The sequence below is a fragment of the Hippoglossus stenolepis genome, chromosome 19 (assembly GCF_022539355.2).
Source record: "Hippoglossus stenolepis isolate QCI-W04-F060 chromosome 19, HSTE1.2, whole genome shotgun sequence".
Lineage (NCBI taxonomy): Eukaryota > Metazoa > Chordata > Actinopteri > Pleuronectiformes > Pleuronectidae > Hippoglossus > Hippoglossus stenolepis.
The window spans coordinates 14,839,385-14,858,246 of NC_061501.1; the positions used below are offsets into that span (position 1 = coordinate 14,839,385).

The window sequence follows — 18,862 nt, forward strand, 5'->3', positions numbered from 1 at the left end:
GTGCAGGCCTTTCTCTCTCTCTCTCTCTCCTCCACTGCTAGGGAAAAAAAGGAAAAACTTTTTCACTCACCGAACCGCTTGTATCCAAAAGACTGTACTTCCTCCTCGTCTGCAAAGTCGTCTGTGTGACATAATCAGAAACATATGACAGAAATAGGTCAAACGCACGCTACTGGGGGAGGAGGGGGGTGGGGGTTGGGGGGGTGCATTGTGTTTAAAGCAGTGGATACAAGTCTGCAAACAAACTCTACAGGGCGGCTGCACACAGATTTATAACGTTCACCTTGAATACAATGATTTCTGATGAGGGAACAAGGGTTAAGGTTGGAGATGGTGGAGTATCATCTCTGGCCCCTCTGTGTGTGTGTGTGTGTGTGTGTGTGTGTGTGTGTGTGTGTGTGTGTGTGTGTGTGCACAGAGCTGTAAAAGCCACAGGCTGCGGTTTCTCTGGGTTGTTGACAGTAAACCCTAATTACACTCCGCTACACTCTGCTGCAGATCGGAGCAGAGCTCAGAGAACATCACTGCTAATGTTAAACAGATGGGACTGGACGGAGGGGGTGGGGGGGGGGGTGAGGAGGTGGGACACACACACACACAGGGGGGAGAGAGGGAGGGTTGAGTGTGTGTTTGTTGGTGGGCGGTCAGAGGCGGTTCGATGGAGTAGAGTCAGTGATGTAAAGTGAATCAGAGCTGTTGTTTCACGTCGATTTCTCTTTGCAAAACAAATACATTTCAGTTATTGATGATACAGATGCTGAGTGTAACACAAACATACCAGTGTGAACACCACATGCACTACTACGGTGGGCCCTGAAGTGCACCGCACAACGACAAGTAAGAAAACACAACAGAAAAAACTAAAAAGACAAAAGCAAATCGGGGAAACTAAACAGCTGATGAGAAAGCACACAACAACAAATCACAAAAACACAACAACAAGACAAAGAACATAAGAGCAAGACACAACAGCAAATAACAAAACACAACAACAAATAACAACAACAACAACAACAACAACAGACAAGAAGACACAACAGTGTATTTGTGATCTGTCGCTGTGTTGTGCACTTCAGGGGCCACCGTACTCTACAGGTGACGTTCACTGCCCATCATCTGTTCCCTGCCACATTAAAGTCATTCCTTTGCCCCTGAACGCATCTTTCTCTTGACACTTTAACGTGTTTTATTTTTTTCCTCTCGTGCACCGGGACATTTCCGGTGACGCAGCCTTGTTGTACAAACAACATCTCGCTTTTCATTTCTTTCAGATGGGAAAAGAAAAAACTAAAAACTCCCAAGTATTTCACAACCTCTGCACCGCGGCACCGTAATGTCATCCAGATGTGCAGCGCGCACCAAGGATACGCACAGAGCGAGACCGAGTTTGAACATGTGGATTAAGAAAATAAAAAACACGAGCTGCAGGACACGAACCTTTCATGGCGTTTTATAACTGGGTGAGGTCTGGAGAAGAGATGAGGAGCTTTCACTTTCTGCGCATCTCAGCATCCAGTGCGAAGGTGTGAACTGGTTCCAGGCGCCGATGAGAGAAGTGATATAAAACAAAAAAACTAGTAATGTGTCTTCATGTCGCGTGTTCAGGTTAGAATCCCATGTTCTCCGTGTCCGAGGCTCAGAGGAGAGAGGAGTGATGAGGAGAGGCTCGTCCTGCAGAGAGGAGGAGAAACTGATCTGACTCCACCACTGTGAAGTTACACTGGGAGACACGGTCAGCTTCTGGTGGCCCTTTCACAATTAAACACCCTTTGTTGCATAATAAAGTAGAAAAAGAAAAGTCACATTTATATTCATTTTTATTCACCTTAGATATTTATGTGCAGAGCAGCATCTTAACTCCTCATTCAGATGAAAGTATGAAATGTAATGTAATGTAGGCTATGGTTCACTATAAATAATGTAAGACAAGGGGAAACTGGTAACTTTTAAAGTTTAAAACACATTTTTCCTGGCAGTAAAAATTGTGAATGAGTTTCACAGACACACTTTACTAATGTTTTTTTTCCAAACAACAGTCCAAATCTCAAATATAGTAAGTATAAAAAACTAGAAAGAAAGATAGAAAATTGTTAAATGATTATCATAAATCATTTCATTCAGTGTATTTCATCGCAGTACTTGAAGGTAAATGTAGCCTCCTTTGTTATTCTGCTACCAACTTTGACAACTTTATCACTGGTGACTTTATTATTGTTTACTAACTGTCCCATGTGTTACATAATCACTGCTGTTGTATCTCTCTGTGCTCGGTCACGCAGGTCATTTCTGCCCTGTGGACTAAAAGGCCCACACTTTTATTTTGAAGGCTGAGACCCTTGCCTTCTGGTACCCTCCCATCTTTCTCCCTGTGTTATTCTGAGCATCTTGACTCAGTCAGCAGAGACAGTCCATCCTGGTCACTGGTGTCAGTCTCCTGAAGTCCCTTATGTCCCCTCTGCTCCTGCTGAGTCTCCTGAAGTCCCTTATGTCCTCTCTGCTCCTCCTGAGTATTCTGAAGTCCCTTATGTCCTCTCTGCTCCAGATGATTCTCCTGAAGTCACTTTATGTCTCCTCTGCTCCTGCTGAGTCTCCTGAAGTCACTTCATGTCTCCTTTGCTCCTCCTGAGTCTTCTGAAGTCCCTTATATCCCCTCTGCTCCTGCTGAGTCTCTTTAAGTCTCTTCATGTCTCCTCTGCTCCTGCTGAGTCTCTTTAAATCACTTCATGTCTCCTCTGCTCCCCCTGAGTCTCCTGAAGTCTCTTCATGTCCCCCTTGCTCCCGCTGAGTCTCCTGAAGTCACTTCATGTCCCCTCTGCTCCTGCTGAGTCTCCTGGAGTCACTTCAGGGATGAGGAGCAGGACAAAGCCCGGGACGTCGTGCGGTGCTGCACTGATCCAGCCAGAGATGAGATTAAGTTACTGGGGGTTGATGGAAATCGCGTCCCCGGGTGAAAACCTGGTTCTCATTACAGATCATTTCAAAGGTTTGTGGAGGTTGAGGGGAGCGACAGGGACATTTCTACTTATGTGACATTTCCAAAGGGCATCAAGATTAAGACTAAGATTCATCACAATAACATTTACTCTGATACATTTTCAAAATGTTCATCTTTTCAAGTCATTTTTACGATATATGTCGAGTCTGAACTTTGCTGTGATGCTCTGCTACATGTAGGCGACATTGGCTCACATTTGTCAATCGTTTTTAGGAAAATAAAGTTTTAAGATTCAATTATTTACAGAATTAAATTGATCTAATGGATATCTTTGAATGCTATACATTGTCTTTTCCCTATATTTCTATATATTGTCAGGTGTAAAGGTTTAAAATTTCTTTAATCTATGTTTAAAATTGGTTGGTTTGCCGTGAGAAACACCTCAATATTTTTAACGTGATCTAATATATATTTCTTTTCCTTTGTTTACATTTGCTCTAAGAATATTTCCTGTTGTTAAAAATGGCGGCCAGGACTATTTGACATTAGACTTTGAGGTTCAGCAGCGACCACTTCCCCTCCAGCTCTTCCAGGTGCTGTGATAATTCCAGCGCTTCCTGTCTCCATAATCTCTGCGGCCTGCAGATGCAGATCACTGATCAAAGCTGAGAAAACATCTGCATCCTCCAGACTAATGAGGACCATGCACCCACCGTCATGTCTCCACGGCACAGGTTAGTGTCACCGGGCTACATGATCTGGCCGCGATGTTAATCTCCTCACACTCGCTCGCTTCAAACCAATTGATTTACAGGAAAAGACACAGATAACACAAACCGTCTCAGCTCTAAATTCCACTGAGCTTTAAAAAAAACCTTCAACAAAGACATGAAGCTCAGATCTGTTTTTCTTCTCTCTTTGGATAACACAGTCCCTCAGACTCTAATAGCTCGAGATTGACCCAGTCCACCACATATTAGATTCCAGAGCAGCCAGAGATGATAAAGCGACTAATTACTTGTTTTCCTAAAGGCTTCAAAACTGTTATTTTACTGTCGGCTATAATTGGAGCAGCGGGCTGGTGTAAGGGCTCGGCCGGGGATGGTGGCGGGCTGATGGAAAGCAGCTGAGGGTCAGGTATCTTACAGGCTCCTGCTGGTCCTCATTCAGAGGTTGGGACCTCATTTGCTGGGTCAAGGCTTTTCAGCAGTGGGCTCAGATTAACCGTGGATTGAGAAAGCACACAGGAATTCCACATTTACCACGCTGCTGCTGCTGCCATGTTTAGATATCACGAGATAAGAACAATGGAAACTCAGATCGTCCAGAGGTGGAGGCCAGAAACACAGGAAGCAGCAGAGGACATTTTTCATATAATGCTAATATAATCTAAGGGATGTTTTTGATTATGTTGGCTCAGAACGTCTGATATTCATCATGACTTTCTCTTCTGCTAACTAAATCAAACATTTAAAGGGGAGTAGAAGTGAGCGACCTTTTTGTTCCCCATAGTTCTTATGAGTATGTTTTGGAATATTTTAGCAGTAACTTTATTTAAACTACTGTATATAGATTACGTGAACTGTATAGAGATGGTACAAAGAAAGATAAAACATCTCCTGCACCGTAGTGACCTGAGGACGATGCAGAGCTTCAGCCCGTGACTGAGACCCTGCCAGGTCTCTGCAGGAGGCCCCAGCTTTCTGCCAGTCTGACGGAGATTAGAGCAGAATGTTTTACCTGAGGAGGGCTCTGCACCATGTGGGAGACGACTCAGTGAGAAGGACCTGAGAACAACTGAGCCTGTTGTGTATGCCGGGCATTAAAGCTCGTCTCAAGCGGCTCTGCTGTATGAGTAAGATGTAATAACCAATAATACAAACACTCTAATAGGATCTGAGCTGCTGAGTAGATCCATAAAAATAGAACAATCCTTGGAGGAGGCCGACGTCTGCTTCTCTCTCGCTCTCTCTCTCTCTCCAACTGCTGCTCTTGTTCTCCAGAGGCTGATGGTTTAATAGTCTCACAGGTAAATACTTTCTATTATACATTTATGTATCTCATGTAGGATCATCACAGACCAGTTTAATACGATTTTAAGGTGCATATTCACAGATAGCATCATATGATTTTACAGTGAGACTGATTCTGGTTGACATGGAAAATATGAAGTATTTATGTACACAGTATAAAATGTTAAAATGTCATGTCTACAGTACATACAACAGTACATACAATACATATAGTTGTACATACAACTGTACATAAAGTAGGCTGCATACAACAGTATATGCAGTGCCTATACAGTAACAGTACATACACTAGACTATGTATAAAAGTACACAGAATACATATACAACAGTACATACAGTAGGCTACATAAAACAGTACATACAACAGTACACACAATACATATTTAACAGTACATATACAAGTACATATAACAGTACATACAACACTACGTACAGTACAAATAACAGTACACACAGTAGGCTACATATTACAGTATATAGAGCACATACAACAGTACATACAGTACATATAACAGTACATACAACAGTACACACAGTAGGCTTCATAGAACAGTACATATAACAGTAATAACAGTTCCTTCAGTTGTTTAATGTACAGCCTCTTAGTGTCGTCAGTGCAGATGCCACAACTTCACTGAGGAAAGATTAAAGTCGTAATTTCAGCTCCTGTCATTCTGTTTACTTATAATGAGCAGTTCAGTTGTACTGTATTATAGTTATTATCCTCTTTATGTAACGTGATCCTTCAACCACACAAACGTCAGCTGACGCAACGTAGCCTCCTTCACTGTGAGCTTCACGGCATCATGAGTCTCCAGCACTGGGATATTCTGATGATGTTCAGGATTTGGTTGATTATTATTTGCTTGATTATTATTTGCATATTTAAATAGTAAAAACTGTCCCTCATGATTCCCCAGAGACCAAATGTAACTTCACTTCTTTTATTTTTAGTAAAAGAAACTCCCAAAGAATAACATTTTAATGAGACAGAAAAAGCAGAAAATCTTCACGTTTGAGGTTTTACTTAATGAGGTAATTTTGTTTATTTGGCTTCACACTGACGTCATGTTCCACTCAAAGGAACGACTGTTTCTTATTTGCCCTGATTATTCTATTCATTGATTTAAAAAAAAGCATCTAACTTGATAGGCTTGGGAAATGGCGCCACCTAGTGAGAAGTTTAGCAGAAGCATTTTTAAAAACACATGATGAATAAAATCAAAGCAAGTTTTTCATTCGTGTCAGGATCTACTGTGTGAGGCTCCACAGCAGAATAATGAGTGTGTTCTGTATAATGTCCACAGGGCTGAAGACACAATGAGGACGCTGCTTGTTCACATTCTCTGCATCACTCTCTCTGAGGTGGTGCTGAGCGCCGCCGACTCTTCTCCACTGAGCCAAGACAGGCTGGAAAGTGAGGCTAATTCTATATATAATATTTTAAAAACCTAGACTAAAGTACAATTTAACAAGTGAAGTATAATTCATCTCTATAGCATGTTTTTGATTGGAGAAAAAACACTTTCCATACTTGTTTATCACCATTTAACTGAACTGCATCATGTTATTTCTGGTGTGTGCAGAGCTGTCTGCAGCAGGGGAGCGGTACGTCAATGAGGAGATAAAGCGGGCTCTATTCGGGGTGAAGCAGGTGAAGGAAACCATGGAGAAAAAAGAGGAGAGGCACATGCACCTGATGGACGTCCTCAGACACAGTAACGACAAGAAGAAGGTGAACCGAGTTCCCACGGGTCCCATTAAATACAGAGCCTCTGCAAACTTATTATATTTGCAGTAATCGTTCCTGATGTTAGAAACCCACGACCAAAATACCACGAGATTACTCTGTATTTAAGTATCATAACTTTTCACAGAACCAGACTATTGCAGTCGAACAGTTACATGCCAGTCTTTGTGACCTAATCTGAGAGCCACCACAAATTTTCTGCCTCATAGACGAAGGCAAAGCCGCACAGGGCCTCATGGAAAACCTCAAAGCAGACAGTGAATAATGAACGTGGGAGTACGGTTGGTTTTAAAGAGGGGGATGTAGTTTTACAGGATAAATGAGCCGTTTGTAGATTAATCTGCTTTTTCTGTCTAGAATAAAAATTTATTTAGAATAAAAACCTTCCAAAAAAACCCACATCTTATAAACTGTGGCTTATTCGGAGGGGATGTAACAGTGAGTGATCTTTTATGTTTGGGGTTTCCTTCAGGGGGCGAAGCAGCTGGCCCGGGAAACCGAGCAGAAACTCAAGGAGGCCGAGCAGCAGTGTGAAGATTTAACCAAATCCTCCTTTGACGAGTGTCGACCGTGTCTCGAAGATACGTGCAAGGCCTTCTTCACCTCCACATGTCGACGGGGCTTCGCCGCTTTCTCCTTCAAGGTTTGAACTCAGGCGTTTTCCATTTATAACGTCTCTGAAAGTGTAAATGTCACGAAATGGTTTGAATCTGGTTAAAAACACCATCCTGCTGTGAATCTTTTCCTGCAGGTGGAGGAGTTTTTCAGGAAAATGGCCGCCCAGCTGGAACCAGCAGAGTATGTTTACGGCCAAAATGAGGAGAACGTAGCTCGGACCAAGTCGCCTCAGAATGATGATGATGAGGATAAATCCGACCTGGAGCTGCTGCAGGCGGAGGAATCGTTCAGCCGGCTGCTGTCAAACATCAGCCTCATCTACAACCACGGCATCACGCTGGTCAAGAAGATGCCACACGTCTTCGGCCATTCCTTTCTTGCAGCCTTGGACACGGAGCTCCGGCCCAGCCCGCTGTCAGGCCTCCAGGGCGGCTCGACCGCAGGCTTCCTCAGGACCGTGGGTCTGGATCACATCCTAGACTCAATGTACGACTTTGGGAGGAACGTGGTCCAAGAGTTCAGCTCCACAGTGGTCGATGTGTTCGAGGAGATACAAGAAGCTGAGGAGTATTTTCAGCAGTCGAGCAGAGGTATATGATGTATTTGCATTATTTACTCCCATATAGAATGACATTAACCTTTTGTCACATCTGCTGATTGTATGCACATCTGCACAGACACAGGATCACTCTCCTCTTTGGGACAAAGCAGTTATATGTGCAGACGACTGCGCAGAGAAGCATCAGAGTGCTGGCAGCTCCAGGATCTGTGTGAGACATGCAAGGATTATCTCTTAAAAGGTAAATCACTGGTTTAGCTCATAAATTAGGCTGTTTGATTTATGCTTAACCAAGAGAATGTCGCCAACTTGCCGGTTGGAGTCAGAGTCAGCAGAGAAGCGTTTTGGGGATGGAACCGTGGTATCAAGGTCTCGACCAATCATGAGTCAGTCTCAGCTGTCAATCATGATGTTTCACCCCATTTTTTACAACATCAAATAACTAATTAAAACCAAACTTACCAGAAGAATGAAAATATATCAGTGTCATAAGAACTACCTACAGTATAACGTTAGAAACCATTTTTAGAAAACCCTTTTTTTTTTACCTGTACTGCAGCCAGCCACCAGGGGGCAATGGTCATGTCATGTCGTCCATCTTTATTTACAGTCTATTAAGACACATTAAAACAGAAAATCAGTGAAAGTCAGTAACCATTTAGCTAAAACTGACTTTAACAGTGAATTGTGCATTAATTTTCTCTGAGTTGAGCAAGGAATCAATCAACTTTAAATTTCCTGTCCCACAAAATGACATTTAACCACAGAATTATCTGCTCTGATTCAGTAATCTGTTAACGCCAGAGTCAGATTGAACACTTTGGTTGACTATGAGGATTTACCTGATGTGCACATGCATCTACTCAGAGTGTCCCAGTGTCCAGCAGCTGCACTCTCAGATGGAGGAGATGCACATGCTACTGAACGCCTCTCGTCAGCAGTACGACGACAGGCTGCAGCTGGTGCAGAGACACACGGGAGACACGCAGAGGTGGATCAGCGGCGTGCACGACACGTACGGCTGGGTCAACCGGCTGACCGTCCGCACGCTCGGCCTACACGTGTTCAACATGATCACGGTATGAGCAGCCATGTTGGATTCCTCAGATCATCTTACAGTATTTAACTCAGGAGGTTGTTACCAGGTTTGCAAAGTGAAAACAGGTTGTAAGAATAACTCCATCCTGTTTCTCAAACATTTATGTGACTCTATGTAGCATAACAATGTATATGATTGTTTTGAATGGCAAGAAATTGTTTGGTTGTTTTCCTTTTTAAGTTTATTGTTTTTTTTAGATCCAGAAAGTTAAAGCAACACTAAGCAACATCATTGAAATCGACGATGATGCATTTTCACATGATCTCATGTTTCAGGTGATTCCACATCAGCAGGTGAAGAATCTCAGACCTAAACCAGACACCAGCGTGGTCGTCACCATACTGGACTCTGCCCCGCTCACTGTTCGAGTCCCTGCAGAGCTGGAGGTGGACGACCCGGCTTTCATCCAGTTCGCAGCTCAGGAGGCTCTGACGCTACATAAACAGCAGATAAGAGGTATCGAGCCTCAGTGAATTTATTTCTCCTGAATCGTGATTGTTAGAAGATGTCGACTTTACAATTCTATTCAAATTAAACCTTATTCAGAGAGACACGATGTAAATGGTATTTAAGATGATCATATCTTTATTTATTGACTTACTTTGTATTCAAAGTTTTAATAGATCCATATGCAGCAAGGCATAGGCATCTGTTGCCATGGAAACATTTAAGTGCTTGTGGTTCTCGTCAGCTTTTTTCTACGCATCAGATGTCATTTTTAATTTAGAAATTGATATATATATATTTTTTTTTTACAGGACTTCCATAAGACTGTGATCTGAATATCTTCAGAGTTTCCTCAGACACTGAATAAAGAGCCCGGGACCAGTCCAAATAAACTGAACTTGAAAATTCAACTTTATAGACCTCTAAAATTTACATGCACCGCTTGTATTCTTTTTATTCATGTAAATTAATTCTTAGGGTTTATAATGTTTCCGCCATTAAATGTTGCACATGCACTCTGCTCCGACCCGATTCTTTTCCACTTTTTTTTATAAACTGAAATTGTGAAATCGAAATCCTTCGAACACCCTTTCTGAATACTTTGTTCTGGTCGATATTTGTTTCCAAACAATAAAAATAAGTAAATATGAGTGCAACCCAGTGTAAAGTTAATCCTTTAATATTCTAGCTGCAGGAACAAACTTTTTTTTTTTTAAATTGGGATTAATTTGGAATGGAGGAGAAAACATACAATGTAATATTAAACAATTCTCTAATAAACAAAGCGCCTTAAGACCAACTTAAATGTTTTTAAACCTACTACTAAGCTAAAAAACATTACTTTAACATCAACACATATACAAACCTGAAAACATGAGTCCTCCACCATGCAGCCAGGTCTCAGGTGAGCTGACTTCCTGTTCGGCTTCTGAAGGTGGAGCCACAGGAAGAAGTGAGACCAGGTGACACAGGAGGGGGGGGGGGTTGTTATAGGATAAAGTGATTAAATAATTACTATTATAAACAGTTGGGGTTTGACTTTACATCAATCATCTTTTTGCAGCGCGTTGATCTCTCTCGGCCACCGTAGATAATGCAGAGCGCAGCTTTTTCTGTGTTCCCGCTAGATTAACCGGAAGTTGTCGGTAGTCTACGAAAGCGGGACTAAAACACCCGGCAAAGTTTCATACTTGACAGCGTCTCGTCCCTGCAGCCGCATTTTAGCGCGAGGTTTTCCCCCGCGTTCATCCACACAATGCCGGCTACCTCAGACATCCACACCGGGGAGCGGCCGGAGGAGCGACCCGCTGCGGAGCAGAGGACTGCGGGTGTTTTCTGCGATGAGCGCGGGTACCTGGACCAGATCCACTACGTCCTGCAGCACGGCCGCAGGAAGGGGGACCGGACCGGGACCGGGGTGGTGTCCGTGTTCGGTGCTCAGGGCAGATACAGTCTGAGAGGTCGGTGTGTGGATTCAAAACAGTTTCTTATACATGTGAAGGGCAGAACGGCTCAGTTCTGGTTCTCCAAAATAACAGAATATACCTTTTATATTGTTGGAAGGAGAAAGACTAAAGCATTTACAAACTTCTCAAACAGTAAATTATGCAGAAAAGCCATTTACAGACAAACATGATTAAAGATAATCATCTTCTTTTACACACTTGATTCATAATTTAAAAAGAGGGTGAAAAGAAACTGACTTTATGTTGCATTCAATTTTTATATGAATATTTTTGAAAGGCAAGTTTTTTATTTGTAAGCTCACTGGTCTTTATTTGATCCAGAAAGTTGAAGCAACACCAAGCAACTATTTCCAAGGTTGAGGTAACTTTAACCGAGTGCACAATATTTATGATCATGTTTTGTTTGTAAAATCTGTAAAATAGCCAATAAAACTAGATGCATGAATATGGTGCAATAAGAAGTGAGTGTAGTTGTGTAGGAGTGTAACTTTTAAAATCTTACATAAGTACATGTTTTGTTTCCTCATGTTTTTTTAACTGATAAATAAAAACAGTACAGAAATAACTAAGATTCCCTCCAGCTCTTTTGGTCACAAGTTTGTCCACCAGGGGGCACTGTCCCCTAGGTTTATAATTCAACTAGAATTTCCAGCAATTTTTTATAACCACATTAAATAAATTGAGGCTGATTATAATATTTTCAATCTGTAAAATACTAATTATGTAAATAATGTAAAATAACCAGTTGATTCTTTGCTGTAGATCAGTTTCCTCTGCTGACGACCAAGAAGGTTTTCTGGAAAGGGATCCTTGAAGAGCTGCTGTGGTTTGTTAAGGTGAGGATGATGAGTTCGCACTTTTTAAAAAGGGTCAATTCACACTAATTATCTTTAAAAATAATATTTTCTCTCTTTCCTCTTGTGGTTAGTAGCAACACAGTCCTTGGACCTATTTATATTTAGTAAATAAACTCTCCTGTACCATCCACACCACGTTGACAGTTTTCACACTCAAAGAAATAATGTCTCTCTAGGGCATCAAACTAAAAAAAACCTTGAAACTGAAAATACCTACATGCCTACTTTTACTTTTGCATTTTAAGTTGAACTGACCCTTAAACCGAATTAGTCACTGATATTTTTTTTTGTGTTTGTGTCACAGGGGTCAACAAACGCCAAGGAGCTCTCGGAGAAAGGGGTGAAGATCTGGGAAGCCAACGGGTCTCGACAGTTCCTGGATAACCTCGGGTTCACGGACAGAGAAGAAGGCGACCTGGGACCAGTGTACGGTTTCCAGTGGAGGCACTTTGGTGCAGAATACTCGACCATGCACGCAGGTAAAGTTTGTCAAAGCCACACCCAGTGTCAATATTTGAGTTTTTTGGTTGGTACATGCAATTGAAAGTGTTTGGTTGCAATGTAAAAACACTTTTTTTGGATGGTTCAGAGATTTTAACCATTTGCAGGAAGATGAGGCAGGTTTGTCACCCATTAAACAATAGAATAAGAAAAACAAGTGGTGTGTTTTCTTAATTTTTCTCCAGTCAAACTGAACGTAGGCCTGTGATTAAACCTTAACCCACTTGACAGATTACCGGGCTTCAGATATTCCTCCATCCTTATTGTTGATCCTTCCCTCAACAGATTACACAGGACACGGTGTCGACCAGCTGCAGAAAGTCATCGACACCATCAAGAAGAATCCAGAAGACAGACGCATCATCATGAGTGCATGGAACCCCAAAGGTGCAGCAGACAGCTGAATTAAACTTTATTCTGTCCAGACTGGGTTTAGAAACCTCTTAAATCTCGTTTTGTCGAAGGAGGATGATTAAATGCTTAATCTTCGCCTCCTTGTGTTTTCACAGACCTGCCCCTCATGGCTCTGCCCCCCTGCCACGCCCTCTGCCAGTTCTACGTGTGCGATGGCGAGCTGTCGTGTCAGCTGTACCAGCGCTCGGGGGATATGGGTCTTGGCGTGCCTTTCAATATCGCCAGCTACGCACTTCTCACCTACATGATCGCTCACATCACGGGACTGAAGGTAAGAGCAGTGAAATGACCTCATCTAACCATTATAAAGATCATTGTGTTCGGATACTTCAGCTGTCGTGTGTTTTTTAATTCTTTCCCTGCAGCCTGGTGACTTTGTTCACACGATGGGAGACGCTCACGTCTACATCAACCACATCGAACCTCTCAAAATACAGGTGGGTTCATTAAAACAGTTTTTTGAAATCTCTCTGCTCTCTTCTGGATGTTAAACTCACATGAGTTCATCTGTCTTTATCTCACAGCTCCAGAGGGAGATTCGCCCGTTCCCCAAACTCAAGATTCTGAGAAACGTGGAGAGAATCGATGATTTCCGGGCGGAGGACTTTGAGATCTGTGACTACAACCCTCATCCCGCCATCAAGATGCAGATGGCCGTGTAATAATCCCAATGGAAAGACAATTGGGTGTGAATGGGAAAACAATTATCACACTTTTGTATTCATGTTATTTGTATTACCAAGGTCCTTTTTAAGAGTTTATCAACATCACAAAAGGGCTAAAAGAGATATTTTGTGTGTTTGGTTGAACTACACCTTTAACCTATTTTAAGTTCTTACACTAGTGTGAAAAACTAATCTACACTTGGGTTTTTTCTGCAGCTGAACTTCTAATATCCTGAATTTTTCTAAACTGTTTCGATTTGCTTATTATTAATATGGCGATTAATGTATTTCTGTAAATAAAGACGTTACATTTGGAATCAGCCTCGTGTATCAGGAAACTTGTAGCAATTAAGCAGCTCACCGAGTGTAAAATTGAAATTGTGCAGATTGACAAAATTACAGCTGTCGGAATTTCTATAATGCAACTCAGACGAGTTTAATTATTCGTCTAAAAGAGCCTCTGGTGACGCGTTGGAGATAAAACTCCTCATTTGTTCGCCAGCAGCTTCCACACGTCTCCTTCAGGGAACTGGTGTTTCCGCACGGACGAGTCCAGCATCTCACAGGAGTAGCCCGGATCCTGAGAAGAGCAGCGAATACAGTCGTTATGTATGAATTATGTAAAGTATGTATAATTATATTCTGTCCCTGCCCGCGGTCGTACCTTTGGGGGCATGTAGTGGGCATCCTGAATCACCACAGGGCTGGTGAAGTGTTCGTGGAGGTGATCCACGAATTCACACATCCTGCAGGTGAAGTCGTGATTAGGATTTATCACGAACCAATCAGACACATTCAACAGCTCGAACCAGGAAGTGAAAAACGCAGCTCGCTCTCACCGGTTGTCGAGACTCGCAGACACACAGACGAAGTCGAAGAGAATCAGATGCTGGACGAGCTCACACAGGCCGACTCCTCCGGCGTGAGGACACACGGGCACTGGGGGAAAGAAATATAATACTTTAAATAGGATTATAATGGAACCATGAAACCTGCCCTGAAAAAAGGCATAAATAAGACATAAAATATTAAGAGCAGAGAACCTTTTCTATTTTTCTAATTGATTAAAACATGCTACAACAATAAATAAAATTCATGCATATTTGAAAACCTGTTTGATCCCCTTTTGCAGCCGGTTTTTGCTTTTTCTGAAAAAGAAAATGACAAAACTTTAACTCCGTTGCTTCTCAGGACTCTGTGTCTTGAATTCTTACCCTGGAACTTGTGGGCCATCAGCAGCACAGCCAGGTTTTCGTTGACGCTGCCCAGCCGACAGCTGTCGATCTGGACAAACTGCAGAGCCGACGCCTGGAGGAACTGCTTAAACATCACCCTGTTATGACACTGGAGAGGAAACACGCATCAAACATTATCATTTCATCAGTCAGTGTGTATGTGTCCGAGAAACAAACTCGAGCTCTGACCTGCTCCCCTGTTGCCACTCCGATCCCGAGTGGAGCCAAAGCCTGCAACGACAAAGTCAAACATCTTTTATTTTAATATTCAACTGTTACTCAAATGACAACACAATAAAAATACACAAAACAACCATTGAGACACAAAAGGACAATAAAGAAATGCAGAATGACCAGAGAGACGTAGTCAGACATCTTGTTCATGCGCAGGAAGGGTGGGGACACTTCAACATGTCTCTGTCCATTGTCTCATAATCTGTCCATGTCTTGAAACCATGGACAGTTTGTGGATGTGGACAACACCTGCATTCTCTCAAATGACCAGCAGAGGGTGACTCCACTGGTTGCAAAAAGATTTCTATAGAAGTTTATGAGGAAATGATTCTACTTCTCACTTGTTTTATAACGTTAGTAAATATTTCCATACAGAGTTTGTGTCTCAATCTATAGTTTCAAGTCTTCAATACAGAATGATGTCAATTTTGTGAATTATGGTCCCATTTAGAGTAAATACTGTGGATACCGTGTGATTGACAACTAGAATCGTCCAATGGGTGCAGGTCACAGGTGTAGGTGGGCGTGTCCTTGAGCTCTCAGTCAGGCTTGCTCCTCCAACTATGGAGGATGGATTCTTTCTTACCTTGGAGATGGTAGCGTGACCCAGGATGTCGTCCGGAGACGTGGGCTCTTCGATCCAAAGAGGTTTGAACTCAGAGAGGCTGGTCACCCAGCTGATGGCCTCGCCCACATCCCATCTCTGGTTGGCATCGATCATCTACAAACACAAAAACACCTCAGTACACAGAACGTCATTCTGTGAAACGAACACTAGCTACATCCACATCACTACGTTTTCGTTTGAGAACGCTAAATCTAAGTTTGGAAATGCTGCTGGTCCTGTTTAGTAGAGTTATAGTTTTAGACGAGCAGAAACAGAGATGACGTAGACACTCACAACAGCTTGCTGATTGGGTCTTTTCGGTCATGACTATAACCTAATCGTGTGTATGTAGCCTCAGTGGTCCGGGTGAAAACAAACTCACCAACGTGTTGTTTGGTCCGATCATTTCCCGGATGAGTCGACACCTGCGGATGTCGTCCTCAAGATCGGCGCCGACTTTCACCTTAAACTTGGTCCAGCCGCTTTTAAGTGCGTCAGTGCAGAGCTTCAGAGAAACACAGCTGTCAGTGACAATAATAAAAACTATCATCTGTACGAGTGCATCATACATTTTATAGCACAGAGACCTGTTTGAGCTGCTGGTCCGAGTATCCGAGCCAGGCGCAGGAGGTGGTGTACGCAGGATAACCCTCCCTCAGCATCTGATCCTCTGGCAGGTGAAAGAAACAGTCCACACATTAATAAATACCCGAGGAGAAGTGTGTTTTAATGGAGCAATCATGGGCTGCAGGGGCTTATTATGCAGACTAATAGCACTCCTGTTAGTTTCTAAAGAGGCAATTTAGTTCCACAAAATCCCATTCAGCCATGTAATTAAAGACTCTAGTGTGCTCACCTCTCCGCTGCTTCCCCTCTTGTGCCTTCACCAGTATTTCTGAATCAGGAAAGAGAAGCAGAGAGAGTGTGTTGCTGTGATTTAACTGTTTACAAGGCACAGGTCTGTTACTGGACTCACATCTCATCATCTACAGTCTCACCCAGAGCCTCCTTCTCTGTCAGAGCGTCGGTGATGTATCTGAAGTCGATGCATGACACGATCTGCTCGGGATCCTGAAGCGACACACATGATGCATCATACTTCTCCTCTACACAACCTGAACATGAATCTTCCATTTTAATTCACTGGGACTCACCATGTCAACGAGGAGTTTCCACAGCGGCTGCGGGAAAAACGACAGGCTGTGAGTCAAGATGTGTCATATTTGTGAAGGATATACTAGCAATGGCTCAATCTCGTGGCCCCACCTTGCCCTCCACCCTCGCCCACAGGTCCCAGACAGCGTTCAGAACTGCAGCAGTGGCGAGGTGGATCACGCCTTTCTCTGGTCCCAACTGCCAACGACAACACAAGAGGTTTAAAAAGACACATTTGACGTCCCCCTTAAAAATAATCAACATTGGATAAATAGCACTGAAGGAAACTGGGTTGAAATGGGGACCAGATGTGGAACAGACACTACATTGACTGTATATAAAGAGGCTGTTACCCATCTCATCTGTCCGTCACTGGACAGCAGGCGGTAAAACCCTCGGAAGTCGCTCACAATCTCCTGCAAGCTTTTCCCAACAACCAGTCCTGACAGGGCCTGCACAGCACACACCACTGCAGGGGCAACAAGCAGGAGGACATTACCGAACCTGAGCACCAGGCGGCGCTGTAGGGCTCAGCTTTGCACACAGGCAAACAAAGGCAAGAAATTTCATGATGAAGTAGTACTTTGGCATGGCAGGGTAGTCAATAATTATTGCAATATAATATTGATCAGAAGTAACACAAGCCCAATATTTATCAATATAATTCAGTGTGGAGGTCTAACATGTCAGAGATCCACCTGAAATGCAGAAGACTTTCCTGTTTGCCTTTAATAAAATCAAATAACTACTAATTTATATCTGTCTTTAAACTTAAAAGGAAATAATAATAATTGAATATAAACATAGAAATATTTTTTTGCTGTATCTCCCTATGTCATGGTATGTTTTTTTAACGTCTGTATCAACATATTGAAGAATAATGTGTCTTTAGCCTCGTTACAGGTTTGTTTTTCCAGCAGCATGTTAAAACAAGTACAACAAGTACAACTAGATTTGGGAGCACGTAGAGTGCGGGCCCGAGCCGGTTCGATGCAAATGCTCAAAACATGATGTAACCAGCTTCTCCAGGTTTCCAATTTTGAGGCGGATAAAATGAAAAATGTAGGCGTAACATGTCAAAGTATAAGACATGGTACTTCCTGTCCCAGCTAGGGGGCGCTGTGACGATCGTAGTATATTTGCATTTGTAATATATAGAACTCTTCCGGGGCGGGTTCCTTATCACAAAAATGAGGTTTGACAGTGATTGGAGCGAAAACATGGAAGTTCAAGCTACTTGAAGGTTCTTGGGGCCAAATATAATTTTCAGTCCAAAATGGGCGACTTCCTGTTGGGTGTGGCAAAGAGTGTCAACAGGATTTTTTCTAAGTCTGGGCATGATACACGTGTGTGGCGATTTTCATTACTCTAGGCGAAAGTAAATGAATAGGAAGACCCTCATTGAAAAATTGTAGGGGGCGCTATAGAGCCATTTTAGGAGGCACATTACACAATACATACATTTTCGCCATACCTGACCCACCTGCAGAAATTGGTGTTTTTTTGAGTATGTTAAGGCACCGGAAAGGCAAATCATTTACTTTCATTTAGCAGAAAGAGAAGAAAAACTAAAACTCTAGCAAAAACAGTAGGCCCGAGCACGGCAGCTAGGGGGCGCTATGACTATTATTGAATCTTATCATGTGGAGATGTTCAGGGCAGTTTGTAAGAGGTTTTGTAAAAAGTTGCATTCAAGGCGAGTCAAGATGTGGGAATTCAGAGTTTATCAGGTGCACCTGAACGCAGCGGCAACCTTGTGACAAGTGCCGGGACACAGTGTGTGCTTGTGTCTTTGTGTGTGTCTGTGTGTGTGTTTGTGTGTGTCTCACCAATGTCGGTGCCTTTTCCCAAAGTGAACGTGAAGCCGAAGCCCTGGAGGCCACAGTCCGTGTCGATGACAACATAAGCGGCTGAATAGTCCGGGTCAGTGTGCTGCGGTGTGGACAGTGAAAACACACACACTCTGTCAACATGTCACTGTGTGTGTGTGTGTCTGTGTGTGTGTTGGTGCACAACCCTGCTCACCATTGCGTCTGAGCCATGCTGCTCCAGAGACGTCGGGAATCGAACATCCCGGACCGTCACACTCACGATCCTGTGTTTCATGTTGTCTTGTGATTCCTGACTACTGTCCACTTCCTTATATAGGTCGATCCCGCCCACCTCCCCCTGTCATTGGTTTAAACATGACCAACACATGTCACTTAACCACATTTTATGCACTTAACCCACTGAGAGCTGATAAACCAGTAAACAGAATTGCTGTTGCCTTGGAAACCAGATCTGA

General features: G+C 42.9%; 4 protein-coding genes across 5 annotated transcripts in view; 2 read left to right on the plus strand and 2 right to left on the minus strand.

Annotated features, from left to right (window-relative positions):
• LOC118098315 (collectin-12) overlaps positions 1-1,712 on the minus strand; it is a 31,562-nt gene extending 29,850 nt beyond the window's left edge. For both annotated transcript variants that reach the window (XM_035141986.2, XM_035141987.2), the window contains exons 1-2: positions 1,438-1,712; positions 71-121 (exon numbers count right to left, since the gene is read on the minus strand). In XM_035141986.2, coding sequence (XP_034997877.1) covers positions 71-121; positions 1,438-1,444 — 58 coding nt within the window. In that variant the 5' untranslated portion in view covers positions 1,445-1,712. The remainder of the gene's footprint in view (positions 1-70; positions 122-1,437) is intronic.
• Positions 1,713-4,825: 3,113 nt separating this feature from the next.
• Positions 4,826-9,964, plus strand: LOC118098517 (clusterin-like protein 1). The gene is made up of 9 exons (XM_035142410.2): positions 4,826-4,964; positions 6,276-6,385; positions 6,555-6,703; positions 7,191-7,361; positions 7,470-7,926; positions 8,014-8,136; positions 8,763-8,974; positions 9,270-9,450; positions 9,753-9,964. Exons 2-9 carry the CDS (start codon positions 6,289-6,291, stop codon positions 9,761-9,763), a joined length of 1,401 nt encoding a protein of 466 aa, XP_034998301.1. The 5' UTR covers positions 4,826-4,964; positions 6,276-6,288; the 3' UTR covers positions 9,764-9,964.
• Positions 9,965-10,475: 511 nt separating this feature from the next.
• tyms (thymidylate synthetase) lies at positions 10,476-13,661 on the plus strand. Its single transcript, XM_035142412.2, has 7 exons — positions 10,476-10,901; positions 11,670-11,743; positions 12,069-12,243; positions 12,551-12,652; positions 12,775-12,950; positions 13,045-13,116; positions 13,204-13,661. The coding sequence occupies exons 1-7, from the start codon at positions 10,697-10,699 to the stop codon at positions 13,339-13,341; spliced, it is 942 nt and encodes a 313-aa protein (XP_034998303.1). The 5' UTR covers positions 10,476-10,696; the 3' UTR covers positions 13,342-13,661.
• A 94-nt stretch (positions 13,662-13,755) lies between these two features.
• Positions 13,756-18,762, minus strand: enosf1 (enolase superfamily member 1). The gene is made up of 15 exons (XM_035142411.2): positions 18,601-18,762; positions 18,405-18,507; positions 16,929-17,044; positions 16,687-16,773; positions 16,575-16,601; positions 16,419-16,491; positions 16,277-16,315; positions 16,008-16,090; positions 15,803-15,925; positions 15,400-15,534; positions 14,769-14,810; positions 14,559-14,688; positions 14,184-14,283; positions 14,009-14,090; positions 13,756-13,924 (listed from the first exon to the last, which is right to left on the minus strand). Exons 1-15 carry the CDS (start codon positions 18,679-18,681, stop codon positions 13,832-13,834), a joined length of 1,314 nt encoding a protein of 437 aa, XP_034998302.1. The 5' UTR covers positions 18,682-18,762; the 3' UTR covers positions 13,756-13,831.
• Positions 18,763-18,862: the final 100 nt, after the last annotated feature.